General features: G+C 42.7%; 1 protein-coding gene across 1 annotated transcript in view; it reads left to right on the top strand.

The window, feature by feature from the left end:
- DOCK7 (dedicator of cytokinesis 7) overlaps positions 1-16,831 on the top strand; it is a 108,652-nt gene that overhangs the window by 69,845 nt on the left and 21,976 nt on the right. The window contains exons 23-35 of the mRNA XM_086617078.1: positions 2,667-2,759; positions 3,953-4,042; positions 5,031-5,126; positions 5,223-5,363; positions 5,509-5,622; positions 6,589-6,759; positions 7,531-7,670; positions 11,263-11,432; positions 12,256-12,410; positions 13,298-13,480; positions 13,964-14,099; positions 15,290-15,386; positions 15,931-15,948. Of these exons, the coding sequence (XP_086473204.1) occupies positions 2,667-2,759; positions 3,953-4,042; positions 5,031-5,126; positions 5,223-5,363; positions 5,509-5,622; positions 6,589-6,759; positions 7,531-7,670; positions 11,263-11,432; positions 12,256-12,410; positions 13,298-13,480; positions 13,964-14,099; positions 15,290-15,386; positions 15,931-15,948 (1,604 nt within the window). The remainder of the gene's footprint in view (positions 1-2,666; positions 2,760-3,952; positions 4,043-5,030; positions 5,127-5,222; positions 5,364-5,508; positions 5,623-6,588; positions 6,760-7,530; positions 7,671-11,262; positions 11,433-12,255; positions 12,411-13,297; positions 13,481-13,963; positions 14,100-15,289; positions 15,387-15,930; positions 15,949-16,831) is intronic.

The raw sequence follows: 16,831 nt of genomic DNA, 5'->3' as shown, positions 1-16,831 counted from the left end.
AAAGTTTGGACTTAAAAGTCTTAAAATATTTTAAAGACCACTTCAGTATCTTGCTAATTAAACAACCCTGACCTTTTGTGAAATGCCATAGGCACTAATGTGCATATGGAATTTACACAGGCTATCAGAATTTTAACACGTGCTGGCTTAGTGAATAATGTCACAATACAAAATGAAGAGAGATTTTCTTCTAGTGATGTCCTCCAGGCTTTAAAGAAAAACCTATTCTGTGAATAATTTTTAAGAGAAAAGTTTCCTTTAGGGAAGTGTGAACATCAGAAATTAAGCTCAGTCTGACTATACAGAATTTTCGTTGAATATAATAATTTAATAAAGTCAATAGATAAAAATAAGACACTTCTTGAGATGCTGAAATGGATAAAAGGGTGCAAAAATTCCTATTCTGTTTCTCCAAGTAATTTCATATTTTCTTTATATGTGCTGGAGCACATACACCCAAACAGGGAATCTGCATTTCAAATTAGAATTTATTATGGGAGGGTTTCTGCTTTAAAAAATACAAATTGTGTTTTGTTGTTTGATGGGAAGTCTTCAGAGTCCAGTCTTGTATTGTTTTTTATTGTAATGTAAGTCATTTGGTAGGTTTGGTAAATATACTTCAAGTCTGCCCTATATCAGCTTCTTACTTAATTCTGAAAATTGAAACAGTCATCTCCTTTCAGGATTTGGAAGATTTCTATGTATTTGCATAAGCGAGGAGGTTTTAGATCTGTCACTTATTTTGCCTTCATTGGTGAATTGAGGCCATGTAAATTTTATTCCCTACTAAAGCAAATTTACTAACTGTCTCAAAAGCCCTACGATGAGATTTTACACTTTAAGTGCTTCTGAAATGCTGGAGAAGAAACAGAAAAGATTGTGGATTTTCATTGACCTGACAGTGGATTTTCACAAAAAATTGTGTGAAGTTCCTGCACAGATTCAGCTGCAGGTTGAACCTCCAAGATAGGAAAGAATTTAATAGCCGTTTTGTGAACTTTTGAGTGACTCTACCAAGCAAGAAGAAGCTCTTGTACTCTTTTATTTTCCTGAGAGGGAAGAATCTTTCCCTTTTCAGATTTTTAGAAAGTGACTTCTGCTTCTGCAAACACAATATACATTTAACTTTATCCTCAGAACCAGAGTGACATAATTAGAAAGCTTGTGAGCAGAAACGTGAGCGTGACAAAGGCATTTTCAAAATTAAACCTGATTTTACAAAACATGAGCTTAGTTCAGCATTCTGCACAGTCCTTTCGACTTTAATGCACTGTGAGCAAAATAAAGCATGTTTATGGGTCTGAGCAGGGCAGGGAGCATTGATTTATTTCTTCCAAAAAGGAATTGAGATTAAAACACTCTCCTTGTGTGTGTTCAGTGTTTTTTTTAATGGACATCTTAAGCAAAATTACAGCATTGCTGTACTCTGCATGGAGGATAGCTTGGTGAATTAATGGTTCGAATCCCAGGTTACAGCTCTCACTCTGGGTTCCACCTTGAGGTGGATTTTTCTTTACTGAAAGAAATGGATTGTTAGGCTTGGTGGACTTTGCAGCTGATGATAATGGCTGTGATGAAACGGGCTGCACCTTTTCTTCACATATTGGGAAAAAGCCCTAAATTAGCACAGAAACTAGAATGAAAGCTCTTGCTCAGGTGAGGGTTGAAGCCAATGTGTGGAATTTATAAGGAGCCATTGTTCGGCTGCGGCATTGCAGAAATGCCTCTCCATTAAAGCTGCTTCCTGGCACCCAGGAAAGACCACTACATCCCACTGAATGTCCCTGACTTGGGAGCAGCCTGGGTGACAAACATGGTAAAATTTTTCTTTTTCTTCTTTCTGAGTGTCTTGAGAGGAGAAGACAGCAGAGAGAGAGAGGAGGGTTCCCCAGTAATTTTGCCCGTATGGCCGTTAAAGGAGTAGAATTTGGAGTACAAACTAGATTGAGCTTTTAAAAAGCAAAGTGCTTTAAATTATTTTGTTTGGCAAAGCAGGTTGGTTCCAGAAAAGGTATGTCCTCTTCCCTCTCTTTGCCACGCTGCCCAGTGAAAATGCCCAAATGTCCGTGTGAAATCTTGTTCACAGGGTTACTCCACCAGTGTTGCTGGATTTTTATTCCAGAGTAGGAAACCCTGTGAGAGCTGACAGTTGGTCTCTTGAAAGTTTTTCAGTGTTTCCGTAGGAGTCGTAAAGCTTATAAACTGTGGGCTAAAAAGTAGTCTACCTTAAAATTGCTGCAAACCTCAGAGAGAATCCTTTGTGATTTTCACATCCGTGCACCAGTTTTCCTCTGTCACACTGTAAGTCTGAGCTGGCTTCATCTGCTGAAGTGAATGGATTTAAAGTGATCCAAGTGAGAGTGGGATTTTTCAGGAGGAGGAGGATGGTTTTTGAATGTCAGGCAGTACAGATAAGACAAGCTGGACCAGAGCTATTGATGATATTAATGTGGTGTATGTGTGTGTGATGAGATATAAAATAATCCTCTGGACTAAAATGTCTCAACAGACCCTGGAGAATTCAGGCTGCTTTAACAGTGCTAACTGGTGATGTGTTTGCAGTGTGCCCAGTTTGATTGCTTTTAAGGACTAAACTTTGACTACTGTATGGCATGCAACATGTAATATTTCTTTCCTTTCCCAACTGCTTTCTATTACATGCCCAGGGTTTAGACCGCTCCAATTCCTGGGTAAACACTGGTGGTCCAAAAGCAGCCCCATGGGGATCCAACCCCAGCCCAAGTGCAGAGTCAACACAGGTGGTGTCTTCGGTAGAGGTTTTTCTGGCTTTGTTTTCCCTGATGTTTTCCTGTAGAATTACCTTCCTTTCAGTGTATACTCTGATTTTGCTGATTTATTTTTTGTTTATTTATTCCCTGAAAACTTTTGTGAGTTTTATTTTATAAATTAGCATCTTCTCCCCCCCCACCTCACCACACTGCATGAAAAACCTCAAAATGCGCGAACGCGTCCCCTTCTTTCATTTCAGTGGTTGCTGGTCTGTGAAATGTAAACGCTGTGACTGCTTTTCTTTTCTTTTCTCTCTCTTTCTCTCTCTAACACTAGTCTCAGCTTCAGGTGGAGCACGTTTCTAAGTGGGAACATTAATCACAGCTTCATAGTTTTGTCCATGTTTGCCATTTCTTTTGATGTTGTGAGCCATTTTGCCATTCTCATCAAGCATTTAGTATTCATCATCAAGTAATCCTTCATGACTGTTTCAGTGGAATATTATTAAACCAAAATTGATTACCACATGTAAGATTCTCTCTTAAAACATGTAAATTTGAGTGCTGGAAGCAGTGACTTGCTAGGGCCAATTGTACCTGTTCCGTGTTGCAAAGTATGAAAACTTTATAGCAGCTTCAGTCGAAAAGACTTACTTAGCCCCTGTTGCCTGCTGCTTTCCACTGCATGATTGCCTCGAACGTACCTCTCAAATGTACCTCCTTTCAAGTTTATTGGTCTTCCAGAAGTATTTAGCCAGAGTTCACTTGCACTCGTTTCAAATTACTTCCATTAGAAACAGAACTTCAGTGATTTCCTCAATCCCTGTGCCAGCAGCGGCGGCGCCGTGGGGTACATCCCCACGTGCTTGGTCTCTGGTAGATTGAGAGGTATGGACTGAAATTACAAGTATGAGTTCCTTGACATATGCATGTTGATAAAACACAGTGATAAAAAAAGTTTCATGCTTTGCAGCATTAAGTGTTTTTGTGCGTAAGAACACGCAGTTATTGAAATAGCCTGGATGTCTTAAACCAATAAAAAGTGCTGTCGTTTTGTTTAAACCAAATCTGTAAATGAGTAAGAGTTTGAGAATGCATAAAAAGGCAATAAAAGCCTACAGTCGGAACAGTATTTTTGTAAACGTACGTTGTCCTTGAGCTGCAAAACCCATCCACAGCAAACTTTAATGTCCTGTCATCATTCATTCATCTCCACTCCGTAGGCTACGGATCGAAGTTGTAATCGTATGTCTTCGCACACTGAGACGTCAAGTTTCTTACAAACATTAACAGGACGATTACCAACTAAAAAGGTAGATTTCAGTGAAGACAATTGATGTTGTGGGGCAGTGAGGTCAAGTCATTCTGAAAACATGATGCAATCTATTCTTTTATTTATAGCCTGATTTTTTTCCGAGGTCATTAGGAACTGCTGTTGCTTAGCACCTCTGAATATCCAGGCTGAAGTGAATATGAAGTATTTTGACAGAGTTGAATTGGGAAGAGTAAAATCATCAGGAGTAGCTTGCCTGATTTAATGTCTATACTGTTTGGAGCCAGTTTATTACTGGCTTTCAAAAAATATGAAGAGCACTGTCTAGACATGTAAATGATAAATTCTTGTGTGCAAAATTATGATGTGTTAGATGACCAGCATTACAGGTGTTAATCCAAAGTGACTCCAGAAAGTGTATGATTGATTCTTTGAGAGCCGACTCCCTTAGAGGAGACGAGATCTTCCTGAACAATGTCAGAAAGGCAAAACGCCTGACTTTTTGTGTAACAAAAATGTGAGCACTGACAGTGTCCGGTCGTGTGCGTTGGTCCTTCCAAGAAAAGAAATCAAAAAGCTGTTTCTTAGCCCCACGTTTCTTTCTTACTGTTTTAAGTCCTTTCTCACAGTAAATTTTTGTACAAATTGCTTTATGTGTCCACTTTTTACTCCTTTTTCCTGCAAAAATCAGACCAGGCAGAAAGGTAGACTTTTAAACTAAACTAATTTGAGCACCAGCTTTTTTTTGGGGGGGGGGCGGGTGGAAAATCCTTTTGACACTTGAAATCCAATTTCGGAGCAAGATGCTGTGAAACGTTTCTCACATCACGTATCATAACATCACCCTTCATTGTTAGCTGGGGTTTTCTTTAAGGGATGCCACCACTGCTGTCATGTTCCCCATTATTTATTTTGCTTAACCTCATTGTTTGCCATACTTTCCGTGGACCGTGCTACCATTTCTCATGCGGACTGTTTTGTGAGCGGATCTCGAGGCTCGGACTAACTCTGGATTTGAATCTCTGTAGCTTTTTCACGAAGAGCTGGCCTTGCAGTGGGTTGTGTGCAGCGGCAGCGTGCGGGAGGCAGCCCTACAGCAGGCCTGGTTCTTCTTCGAGCTGATGGTGAGCAAACTGGAAACACCTTGCTTATTGTCTTCCAGCGCAAAACACAAACGGCAACAGCCGCAAGTGACTTTCTTGTAATTTATATTCCTATAGGTGAAGAGCATGGTGCATCATTTGTATTTTGCTGACAAACTGGATGCGCCAAGAAAGAATCGTTTTCCTGAGCGTTTCATGGATGATGTAACTGCTTTGGTCAGCACAATTGCCGGTGATATAGTCTCTCGGTTTCAGAAGGTAACGACAAACAATTAAACTGAACCCCGGGCAGAGCTCAGGCACCAGACCTCCTGCGTGTTTGCTGGTGCCTAGACCAGGAGTTGTTTGAAAACACACAGTGTGCTCTTCTTCATTTTCTTTCTCGTTTTTCTCTTCTCTCTAGGATACAGAAATGGTTGAAAGACTCAACACCAGTCTTGCATTTTTCCTCAATGACCTGTTGTCTATCATGGACAGAGGATTTGTTTTTGCTCTTATTAAGACCTGCTACAAACAGGTGAATGCAGCTAGATATTGTGACATAACTGTGAACCATACCATAGCCTAATTTTCTTTGGACAGATAGTAAAGTATAGACACAGAATTCTACTATTCAGGTCTTTGTAGAGCAAGCAAGCCATTCTCAGTGGTGATTTAAAATTTACACCCTTCCGATTACAATCTTAAATGTGAATTGGGAGTAATTTTCTTGACTGACTGGACATGCAGCAGGAAGGAAGAATTATTCCCTCCGCTCACCATGTTCAGAGTAATTAAATCAAAAATGAGTAGGAGGTTTTTGTGGGGGAGCTCAGACTATCGTGGTTTGTAAGCGGGTCTCTCAAGGACACATTGACCCTGTATGATTGTATTGATCACCAAGTTCCTCTTCCAGCCTTCTGAGGGTGCAAGGTCTCCTCCCCCATAAGGAGGGTTCCTACATTACGCATTGAGAAGCTTATTTACAATGTTGTGGCAGGGAAATCACCTCGAACCACAAAGTTTTGTTGGGCTACCAACATGCGTGCTGACCCTGTGTGCAAAGGAGATGAGAGATAACAGGAGCTTAGGCTTAGACTCAGTTTTGCTGCAAAGCCTAAAACATTTTATGTAAGGGGCAAGAGCAGCAATAGCATTTGAGCTTTGTTGTGTACTTTATGTCAGCCGACCTGCATCTTTGACCTGGTAATGCATCCCACAGTGTGGTCCTGCTTCTCACAACTCCCTCCCGAAATCAGCAGGATATGGCTGTCGTGTGTGAAGCACATAATTCTTCATTTGCTTACAATATGTGTGCTGTTGGCTAGGATGTGTGTGGCTCCTGCACATCAGAAGTTTAGCACAAAGAAGTGATGTGGATGTGACCGTTTAATGATATCAACCTCTTCAGTTCCTGCTTTGGAAGTGGTTTTGGGGAGCAGTGGTGGGACAGAGGGCACTTGCTTTTGGTGCTAACTGCAATCTTATGGGCTAAACTTGCCAGGTGTCTACAAAGCTGTATTCCTTAACAAATCCAAGTAACCTGGCATCTTTGAGGCTGGACTTCCTTCGCATCATTTGCAGCCATGAACACTACGTCACCTTGAATTTACCCTGCAGCTTGCTCACACCGCCTGCATCTCCATCACCGTCTGTGTCTTCAGCAACTTCTCAGGTATGCTGTGACAAGGAGCCTTTGTGGAAATGCAAGCTGAGCTTTGTGCTGAGGCTTAAATCGTATGAAGCAGTTGTATCACTTGTATTTTCAGTCTTTGCTTGCTAATATTTTTTCGAAGTATTTATTTAGAAATTAGTTTTTCTTGCTCCATAGGTTTTAGTTTCTTTTGACCTTTTATTATTGGAAAAAGAATGCCCATATCTCCGTCCTCATAGTGACCACACATATTTCTGTCCTTAGGGACCTAGTCTGCTCCTATATTGGACGAATGCATGAACATAAATGAGCCATTAAAGAAAAAGCTTTGTCCAATGTTACCCTTTTCTTACAAAATAAAGGTCTTTGTCGTGCACTGTAGCTTAGTCCTAACCTGCTCAGAAAAAATAATTTGAACTAGCAAGTGTGCGGTTCAAGAGGATTAATTAGTTGCAAAATTACATAAACTAAATCAAATTAAAGCCTTCTTAAGAGCATACATGCCTGAGTTATAAGTTTAACTAATCCACTTCTAAAGGTTATTTGGCTTAACTCCTCTAAGGCCTGCCATGTAGCTGAGAAGGCAATAACAACCAGCAGAATTAGTAGAAGAGTTAGTGAGCTTCGATATAATGTAAGCAGATGTGCCTAGATCCTAACAGAAAAGGGAGAAGGTAGTTTATGTGAGATTGTCTTTAATTCTGAAAACTGCTTCTAATGTATTTCATAAGCTCTGACCCCGTGTTCCAAGGGGCCTCATTATGCAACTTCTGAAACTTGATTTTTTCACAGAGTTCTGGGTTCTCCACAAATGTCCAAGACCAGAAGATTGCAAATATGTTTGAATTGTCCGTGCCTTTCCGCCAACAGCATTACTTGGCTGGGCTTGTGTTAACAGAACTGGCTGTCATTTTAGATCCTGATGCAGAAGGGTAAATCTTTACAATTTTTTTTTTTTCCCCAAGAGTTTTCTGTAATTCCAAGCAAATGGTGGATGCAAAGCAAGTTCTGGCACGGCTAGAATTGATTAAAATTTGTGAGCTGAGAAGATAAGAAACCAGTTCTTTAAGAATCCTCCTCTTTATCCCTACCCCTCATATTTCTTACTTCCTTAGCCCTGGCTCTGTAAACATGATTTCAGTTACATTTTTCCAACTGAGAAGAAGGGAAAGAGGTGCCACAGGGGCACTGCTGGAGCTCTAAGAGGAAAATAGCTTTTCTCAATTGTAACAAGAAATAATTCCCAACATTTAGGAAGTCTTTGTTGCTGGTGGTTTTAAATGCTAAAATGTATTTCACCTGTGGTCCTCCTGGCTCTTTTTAAACGTAAATTATGCATTGATGAGGCCCCTGCGGGTTACATAAATAGACAAATAGAGTCAAGCATGCAGAGTTTGTCGGTGGCTTGTCTGGCTTGTGCAGCAAATGATTTTCTGAAGTAGGAGTGTAGCCTGTAGTCCTGACATCCAGTCTGTTACTTGTGTTATTTAGGGCTGTATTCTGCCTTGCCTCTTTAAAATGGGTTTCGATGGAAATTATTGATTGCTTCCACATTCCAAGTTCTCTTGCAGGCATTTTTCGCAAAGTGGACTCAGAAATCAGCAGAGTCGACAAATGCTGATGATTCATGGTTAACTCTGCCCTATTTTCCAAGAGGTCTCAGGAGTTAAACATTCATTCTGTTTCCTGTTGGAGAAGAAAGTGATGCCATAAATTAGAATATTTTCTCATATATGTACATAACACACTGCAGTCCCATTTGTTTGGTCCGAAATGGAAAAAGCAGCAAATCTTTACCCATATATGCTGTCTGCAGAAATCCTTTTTGCAGCATAGGAACATCGTGCTCCCTGGTCAGAAATCAGCTCCTGTCTCTGATCATATTTGCGCTTGTTCTTCACAACCTTCCTGTTCTCACCTACCTGCCTCTTGAGCTCTCTCACCTCACTGGTCCACTTAAGCTTGGATCAGGATGGTAATTTCTGCCCAGCTGCACAAAGATGCTCTCAGTATGATCTTGCTGGTGTCCACTGGGGAGACAGCTGCTCTCTCAAACCCTGTCTAGACAAAAGAAAGCCCACTGATAGCAGTTCAGCTCTGGAGATTACTTTTGATCAAAAATCCTGAATTTTGGTGAGGACATATACCAGTAATGCATTTGTTTGTTATTATTTTCCAGAATGACTTGTAGTTTGCTGCTTATTAGCTGTTCTCAGGCTTAAACCTTCTGCCTTTGCCTTGGTAGATCCACCGTGTAAAGTAAACCAGTCTGTTCAGATCTGCTCTTCCCTTGCCTGTGAAAAGTTTTAATGGTCAGATAATATTACTAGCACGTTATTGGCAGAGAGCTCAGAGAATCTTGCCATTAAAATGTTTTGGCCACCCTTGGAAGCTGCTCATAATTGTTCCCAGTTGCCCTGTCCTGCAGCAGAAGAGTGGGATGCCCATCTAGATGCTTACTGTGTTAGAGCTTTGCCTTAGGTTTCGATAGGCGATACAAAGCCTGAAATTTGTTCTGTCCTTGCTATTTTTGCTCCATTAGCAAAATATGTTAAATCTTAGCTCACTCAGTTTATAAGAGCTCTTTGGATTGAGTTGGACAGAAAAGCCTGCAGTACCCTGGTGCCTGAAGGTGGTGGGTTAGATAGATCCCTCTGTGCTAGGTGCTGTGCGGTAACACGGCATGTTACAGTCCTCCTCCAGAGCACTTGTGGTCTGAAAGCCGTGACAACGTGTGGATGAAGCAAGCCAGCTGAGTCTGAGAGTTGCAGAAGTGGAGAACAGAGAGCAAGTCCAAGCAGCGAGAGCCTGAACGGGTTGTCTCTGCAGACAGTGCTGCGGGGCTTTGGTTATGAACTTGTGTTGCTGGTTTCGTAGTGCCCATGTTGCCCATATTGACTGATGTTACAGGATCAAAGTGAGAAAATTGGAATTTGGCCCTCAGTATTCAGTGACAAAAGTCAGTTTCCTAAAAGTGTGCAGTGTTGACACAGATTCAGGCCAGGGCTGAGATAACAGAGGAAACGTTTGGAGGGCGGCAGGATCAATTCATTGCGTTATCAGCCAGAAAGACCAGTGGGCTGTATTTCCTCCTCTTCACTATGGATCGATCCACCACGGTACCTGCTCTGTTCTGGAAGAGTGCAAAAGAAATCCCTGTAGCCCCAGGTTGGAATTACGCTGCTTTGTTTGGATGTATTTTCCCTATATTTGGTTCTGTGGCCTGCGGGTTAGTTTCCCTTGAACTATTAGAAACACAGCTTCCTTCGAAATAATACAAAGACTTTTCTTTAACCTTAATGTGAAAGAACCAGTTACTTAAGTAAGCGTTTTCTTCCTAATTGTTAAAAGTTTCACTAATTATGCAAACAAGCAACTTGAGAATCTCATTACGCCTTGATTAAAAAACATAGGAAAGGAGGGTAGCTACAGCCAGCTAACGTCCTGACCTGTACTGGTGTGCTTTGAATCATTTTAAACCCTCAACCATCCAGTCAAAACCTCTCGTCTCTTTTAACCAGAACTTAACTCTACTTTTCAGGTAAAGTGGATACTGCCTGAAATTCAACACTTGTTTTAATACCTCAGGTCTGAACATTGAAGCTTATGTTCTGCTAATGCATAATGTATGAGCTTCCTTGGCTGCTTCATGCATGGGGTAAAGTTGTCTTCTTGGCCTGGTTTGCCTACAGAAGCAAATAGCGACAGAGACACCTGCTATTTGCTCTGAGAGAGTTTTGCCTCTGTGTTTTGCCTCAGTTTCCCTCTGGCTGAGGGAATTGAAAGGAGCAGAGCGAGTTCTTGAGAGATTCAGGGGAGTTTGTGTTTTCAAGGCAGGAGCCCCGAGTCGGCTCGCGCAGGGCGCCCTGCCAAGGGGGATGGTGCTCAGACCCTGCCGTCGTTTGCATCTTAATAATGAGGAAGGCCATTTTTTTGCTGTTTTTCCTTCTACCCCTCCATTTCTTTGACACTTTTTATTCAGAATTATGCATCTGTAGTCTAACGTTTTGGTTGAATAATTGCATGGAGGGTTGGGGAACTGAAGCGGAAACTTCCTGATCATTTGGTAAAAGCAATGTTCTGTCTTAGGAGGGCTTTTCTCTCTGTAAATGGTGTTAAATAGAAACAAAAAAACCCCACAACAAATAGTTTCACTAAACCCACTATCCTCTCAAGTTTCTCTCCCTGTTTTCTGGATTCCCGAAGTTCTTCTAACAGTCTTTAGTAGACTCGATCCTTGAGCATAGCAGTAGCTGGGGCTTTGTTTTTGTATAAAAAATATGAGAGCGTTCACACTATATTGGGTGTGCACCTCTGCAAGATACTTTTGTACATTTTTTTTGACATAGTGAAAAGCCAGCCATTTGCAAAATACTTGGGAGATCAAAAAATACGTGTGTATTCGCAGTTTATGTGAAGTTAAAAATAAAAGCCAGGATTTCTTATCTGAAGCCCCTTAGTTACAAAGTATGGTTTGCTTTGAAGATACTAACTAATCCACATGACCCAACTCTCTTTTAACAGTTTGTTTGGATTGCATAAGAAGGTCATCAATATGGTACACAATTTACTGTCCAGTCACGACTCGGATCCGCGGTACGCTGACCCACAGGTAAAGGCCCGGGTGGCAATGCTGTACCTGCCTCTCATTGGCGTGATCATGGAGACCGTGCCTCAGCTCTATGACTTTACAGGTATTCTGCATTCTGTGCTTTGAATATGTGTTCATCTGCTCACAAGACTTGAGTGTTCGGGTTCTAATATTGAACTACAAAACCCTCTACTGTTGGATGAGGTTGTTTCTATTTCTGAATGATAACTTTGACATGTTTTCACATCCGTTTCCTAAACTGCGCTTGCAAAATGTGTCTTCGGTGACTGTGAACGCTCAAAAGCTGCATTTGCCCACTTGTTTGCATGAAGCGAAAAACTAGCAATGCATTTTAGTTTACATCTGGCTGGCTGCTGTATATGCTTAGCCAGCTTCCCTCTGTGTCTCTGACCTGCTTTAAAAGCCACCCCGCATACTGTACAATTCTCATAACAATTCCAAAGGATAAGCAGAGTTCCTCTTCTTCCTCCTAGTATGTGCTGTGTCAGCAGTTCGTTTCAGGGGTGCTTTGCAAAATGTCCTAAGAGCAGCAGAGGCAGGTTATTTCAAATCAGGGCAGGGAGTCTAATCTGGAATAGTTTGAGATTTAGAGTTGTCTTCTACATCCTTTGAGTTTAATGACACAATAAAGCTGCCAGTAAGGATTTGGAATGAGGTAAGGGACAAAAGGTCTATTTTCAGAAGGGTTCCAGATCCTGAGGTTGTGTAGGTTGCATTTGAAAATTGTTGTTTTCTTTGCTTTGCATGACCTCACGTAGTAGTCCTGTTTACTTGCAGGACCCCATGAGTGTGATGATTTTCAGTTTGCATTCCCAGACAGTTCAATGAAACCAGCACTGCGGAGGGAGGCTGGGGAGAGAAACCTTGAATTGGAGGGTTCACTAGGTGCACGTGTTTCTCGGCAGAGAGTCACAATCAGCGAGGGAGGCCAAGCTGCGTCGCTGTCGATGATTACGAAAGTGAAGGTGGAAGCATGATAAGCCAGACAGTTGCCATGGCCATCGCAGGAACATCGGTCCCTCAGCTTACCCGGCCCAGCAGTTTTCTACACACCTCATCGGTACAAAGCCATCTCTTCCTGTTCCTTGACCCTCAGTCTGTGTCAACAAGCAAATATTTATGTGTGCAGGTCCTGTGGGTCTAATCAGTGAGCGGTAGGGGCTCATACCCATTTGCAGCTGGGTGTTACACAGGGAGGCAGAGGGTGAAAGACAAGGGGGGGAACAAATCACATTTGCATGTTGTCGTATCTGTCTCAGAGAGGTTGTAGTAAAATGCCAAGCAGGGATAAATATAAACAAACCTCAGGACACTGAAGAATTCTCTTTGCTGGTAAAGATTCTCTTTTTCTGAAGTGTGCCAGTCATTATGAGCTCTAAGCCCTAAGCAAAAATTCCTACCACACCTAAATCCCACCTAGCTGAAGACATAAACAGGCTATTTCCCCTGTTCTCTGCATGGGGAGGGAATCCTCCTGAGTCCAGTGACAGGCAGGCCTTCCATTTCTCCCTCCTCCTCCCTTTACACCTGCATCAGGACCCCTTTTTCCTGGTTTCTCTGTGCACTCCAAATGAGACACCGATACATGCATGAGATAATGGATGGAGCCCCTCTGCTTAACTGTTAACGTGCCGCAGGTTATTAAAGGCATCTTGAGGGAAGTAAGTATTTGCAGCCTGAACAGAAACTCATTCATATAATGTGATTTTTTTGGTTCAAACTGCTGCTTCACTCCTGTGGCATGGCTATACCTGGGCTCCACTGAGCTGTTGGGTTGAGAAAGAGAAATGTGCATCTCCTGGTTGTTAGAAAAAATGTCTGTTCACCTTCTGTTCCTATTTAGTAATTATTTAGGCTGGGGTGGTAGCTAGTGCAGATCCTTTTAGTGACGATTGAAGTTTGGACATGAAATACAGTGTGTCAGATGTCTCGAATTGTCTATTTCAGAGTGGCAGGCAGCACTCCACCTTCTCAACAGAGTCCAGCCGCAGCCTTCTGATCTGTCTCTTGTGGGTGCTCAAGAATGCAGATGAAAGTGTCTTGCAGAAATGGTTCACAGACCTGTCAGTGTTGCAGCTCAATCGACTGCTGGATTTGCTTTATCTTTGCGTATCCTGCTTTGAATACAAGGTACTGCTATATTGTTTAAACCTCCTGAAGTTCCTCCTAGGGCTTGCCAAGGCACTTTACACTCCCATCCTTTACACGACTCCAGAAAGGCATTTCCTGCTCTCTGCTAAGTATTTCCTGTATTCAAAATCCCACGGCTAAGCACTTCTTTGTGCAACCTCTAGCCTTTTTCCATGTTTACTTTTCAGCCATGCAAGCATCTGTGCCTTGTTTCACTTCTTACACAGTTTGTGCCGCTTGCCACTCATCTGGGAACTGCTGCCCGGAAAGGAGATAGCTCTTGACCATTTTACTTACTGTCAACAAGAAGAGAGTTTTCTGCAGCCATGCTGGAGTCTGGGTAGATTATCTAGTTAGCAACTAAACCTGTATTCCTTTCTTGTGTTATGGCTTTAGATAGGAAAGATATTTTGAGTTATTAATGCTTGGAAAATACCCCAGATTGAAAGAGTGTTTCCTCATGGTCTCATTTGAAACTTGCAGGGCAAGAAAGTCTTTGAAAGAATGAACAGTCTGACATTCAAGAAGTCAAAAGATATGAGAGCCAAACTTGAAGAAGCTATTCTGGGAAGCATAGGGGCAAGGCAGGAAATGGTCCGAAGAAGCAGAGGACAGCTAGGTAAGTAAAGACGACTTCTGTGCTGTCCTCTTTTTCCAAAAGCTGCAACTCCCATCCCCAGCAATTACCTGCACCCATCTGTGGTGTAGGATGCTATCCATCAAGGTCTTCAGACAAAGAGGCCCCTAGAAGAAGCTGTTTGCAGTTTGCAGCATGCTTCACTGGGTTGGCAAAATCTCTACACCTGTCCTAAGTTCCATTTATGGGCAGTTTATTAGTTACTTGACTGCTTTTGTGTACATGTGATCATGTCTCATTTATGGGATGTTCTTGCCTGAGCTGCTTCTAATGTACCATGTTTCAGAACCCCCTTCTAGTATGTCCTGTGCAAGGGTCAGAGTGGAAAACAAGCCGCCTGCTCTTTCTTTGCTAGCTCTGAAAATGCCTGGATATTTCTGCTGATTTAATGAGATAGCCAGTAGTTGGGGTAACAGGCACCCTGTGATGATTTTTGCTGTTTATGTTGTCTGGGAGGAAGGATGGCCCAGGGGTTAGGACAAGAATCAGAACTGGGTTTGGTCTCCTACACTGCCACCCGCATCCTGGTACATGTGAGCCAGTTACTGTGGGCTAAGTTGAATAAATATTTTAGAGCTCTAATTAATGAATCACTTCAGAGAGACGGAGACCTTTGTATTTGTTTTCTTAATCTGGCCTGATTGCCTTTATTACCTGAAATTCCCCTGCCCTCCCAGCAGTGAGAACAAAGACATAAAAGACTGTGAGGTAGGAAAGGGGGTGTGGGCACCACCCTGAGAATATTACTGTGTGCCAGCTGGGGACAGCGATATCAGACTGCTGAGGGTTGCTGCACCCAGGCACCTTATGTAGTGCAAGGAAAGCACTTCTCTTAGCAGCCCTGGTAGCTGCCTCCCTGGTTGGAGCATCTCAGCCGCCTCCCTCCGTTGGCTCTGCGGTGAGCTGGCGCGTGGCCGCGCGCAGCGGTCTGCGTCGCTCGTTGCTCTCTTGCGTACAAAACCGCCGCAGGTGAAGTTGCCTCTCGTGCCGCTCAGCGGTGGCAGAATTAGGGGCCATGTAAACATCTGGGGTGAGTGCCACAGCCTTGGGCTCTAAGAAGTCATAGTTTGCCATCACCCGTCACTTGTGAACGAATCTAGAGTTGCTACCCGTGAAAAAAAAAGAAAAAAACGGCGTTAGATGACTGCTGTTGTTTTAATGTTGTCCTGCAGAGAGAAGTCCTTCTGGGAGCGCGTTTGGAAGTCAAGAGAATTTGAGATGGAGAAAGGATATGACTCACTGGCGTCAAAACACAGAAAAGCTTGACAAGTAACTCTACCTTCTCCTTCTACATTAAGAACGTGGCAGCGCCTGTGAGGGGGCAGGGTCTCTCTCCCCGTAGGGCAGTGGCAGCAATCCACTTAGCTCTCCTGCGAGCAGGTTTGGACCCTCAGTGGAACAGGGCTGGCAGTGGGCAAATGGCTTTTAGTCCAACACTGCCCTATCTAACTCTTTGCTTTTCATAGAATCATAGAATGGTTAGGGTTGGAAGGGACCTTAAAGATCATCTAGTTCCAACCCACCTGCCATGGGTAGGGAGACCCTCCACTACACCAGGTTTCCACTGTCCCTTGCTGCTTTAGATTTTAAAATGAAATTTAAAGAGACCAGTACAACCTGTTTCCTTCTTAAACCCCTGTAGTAAGCTGTAATTTAGAGAGAAGATCCATTAACGGTATTCACAGATAGCATATATATCTCATGTCATATTTCCTTTAGTCCATAAGAGCATTCTGGAGTTGTCAAAGCTCACTTCCCTTTCCTGTCCTAATCCATCACTTTGATTGTTTTTCCACATGTGCTGTGCTTTTAGAAGCCAGAAACCAGCCAGGTACTGTAGTATTGGTGTGCAGTTCTTATAAATTGCTGTTTTGTACATCTGCAGACTCAATCATCACAGCATTGTTTGTGATGCTTGGCAGAAGTTTTCAGTGTGTGTGTGCAACTGGTTGGAACGAGCTCTTTCTGCTTATTAGACCCATTTCCTTTAAAATTCCCTCTCTTGGTGTGGTTTAATCTGGAGGGCTCAGGAGCTGTGTTTGAGCTTCGCTGTGCACGTTTTCTGTTTTTGAAATTGCAACTTGCAGTCTCCATCCTCCTAGTAAAAGCATTGTTCCTAATCCTAGGAAAGCAATCTCAGCCCAGGTGGAGCTCTGAAGAAACTGAGGAATGGGGTCCTCAGAGCCCAGGTGGAGATCAGGCCAAATTTTACCCACGAAGACATTGATGCTTCCTGGAGTAGAAAGTATATCTTCGCAGTTTCTGACTGCTTTGTCCCACATAAGAGTTTAATCTCTTGTTATGTCAAGTAGTGGCTTTTTGTCCGAGACTCCAGTCCTGTTGAGACATTGAGAAAGCCAAATGACCAGTGTTTCAACCTGCTAAGGAAGTGATGTAGCTATAAATTCCACCATGGTACAACTCCAGAGCTGTGGACAGAGTTACATCAGATGAAAATTTGGCTTGAAGAACTCATCAGTTCACTGCCGGCTCTGGGTCTCAGCACTCTCCTCTTCCCAGGAGGACCTCATGTACATGCTAAACAGCTGTGTAATGTGACCTTGATGGTCAAAGGATGGTATCTCACCTCACAAAATAATCTGCTTAGATGACTTTACAAACCTGCTTTTTAACCCTTACTTGCTTACTGCGACCTGGGTCCATCACACTCCAGTCCTATGGCACTGCAAGTGTGTCCTCTATGCATAGGTGGA

This window comes from Tauraco erythrolophus, chromosome 10 (assembly GCF_009769465.1).
Source record: "Tauraco erythrolophus isolate bTauEry1 chromosome 10, bTauEry1.pri, whole genome shotgun sequence".
Classification (NCBI taxonomy): Eukaryota; Metazoa; Chordata; class Aves; order Musophagiformes; family Musophagidae; genus Tauraco; species Tauraco erythrolophus.
This window is presented reverse-complemented; position numbering and strand designations above follow the sequence as displayed.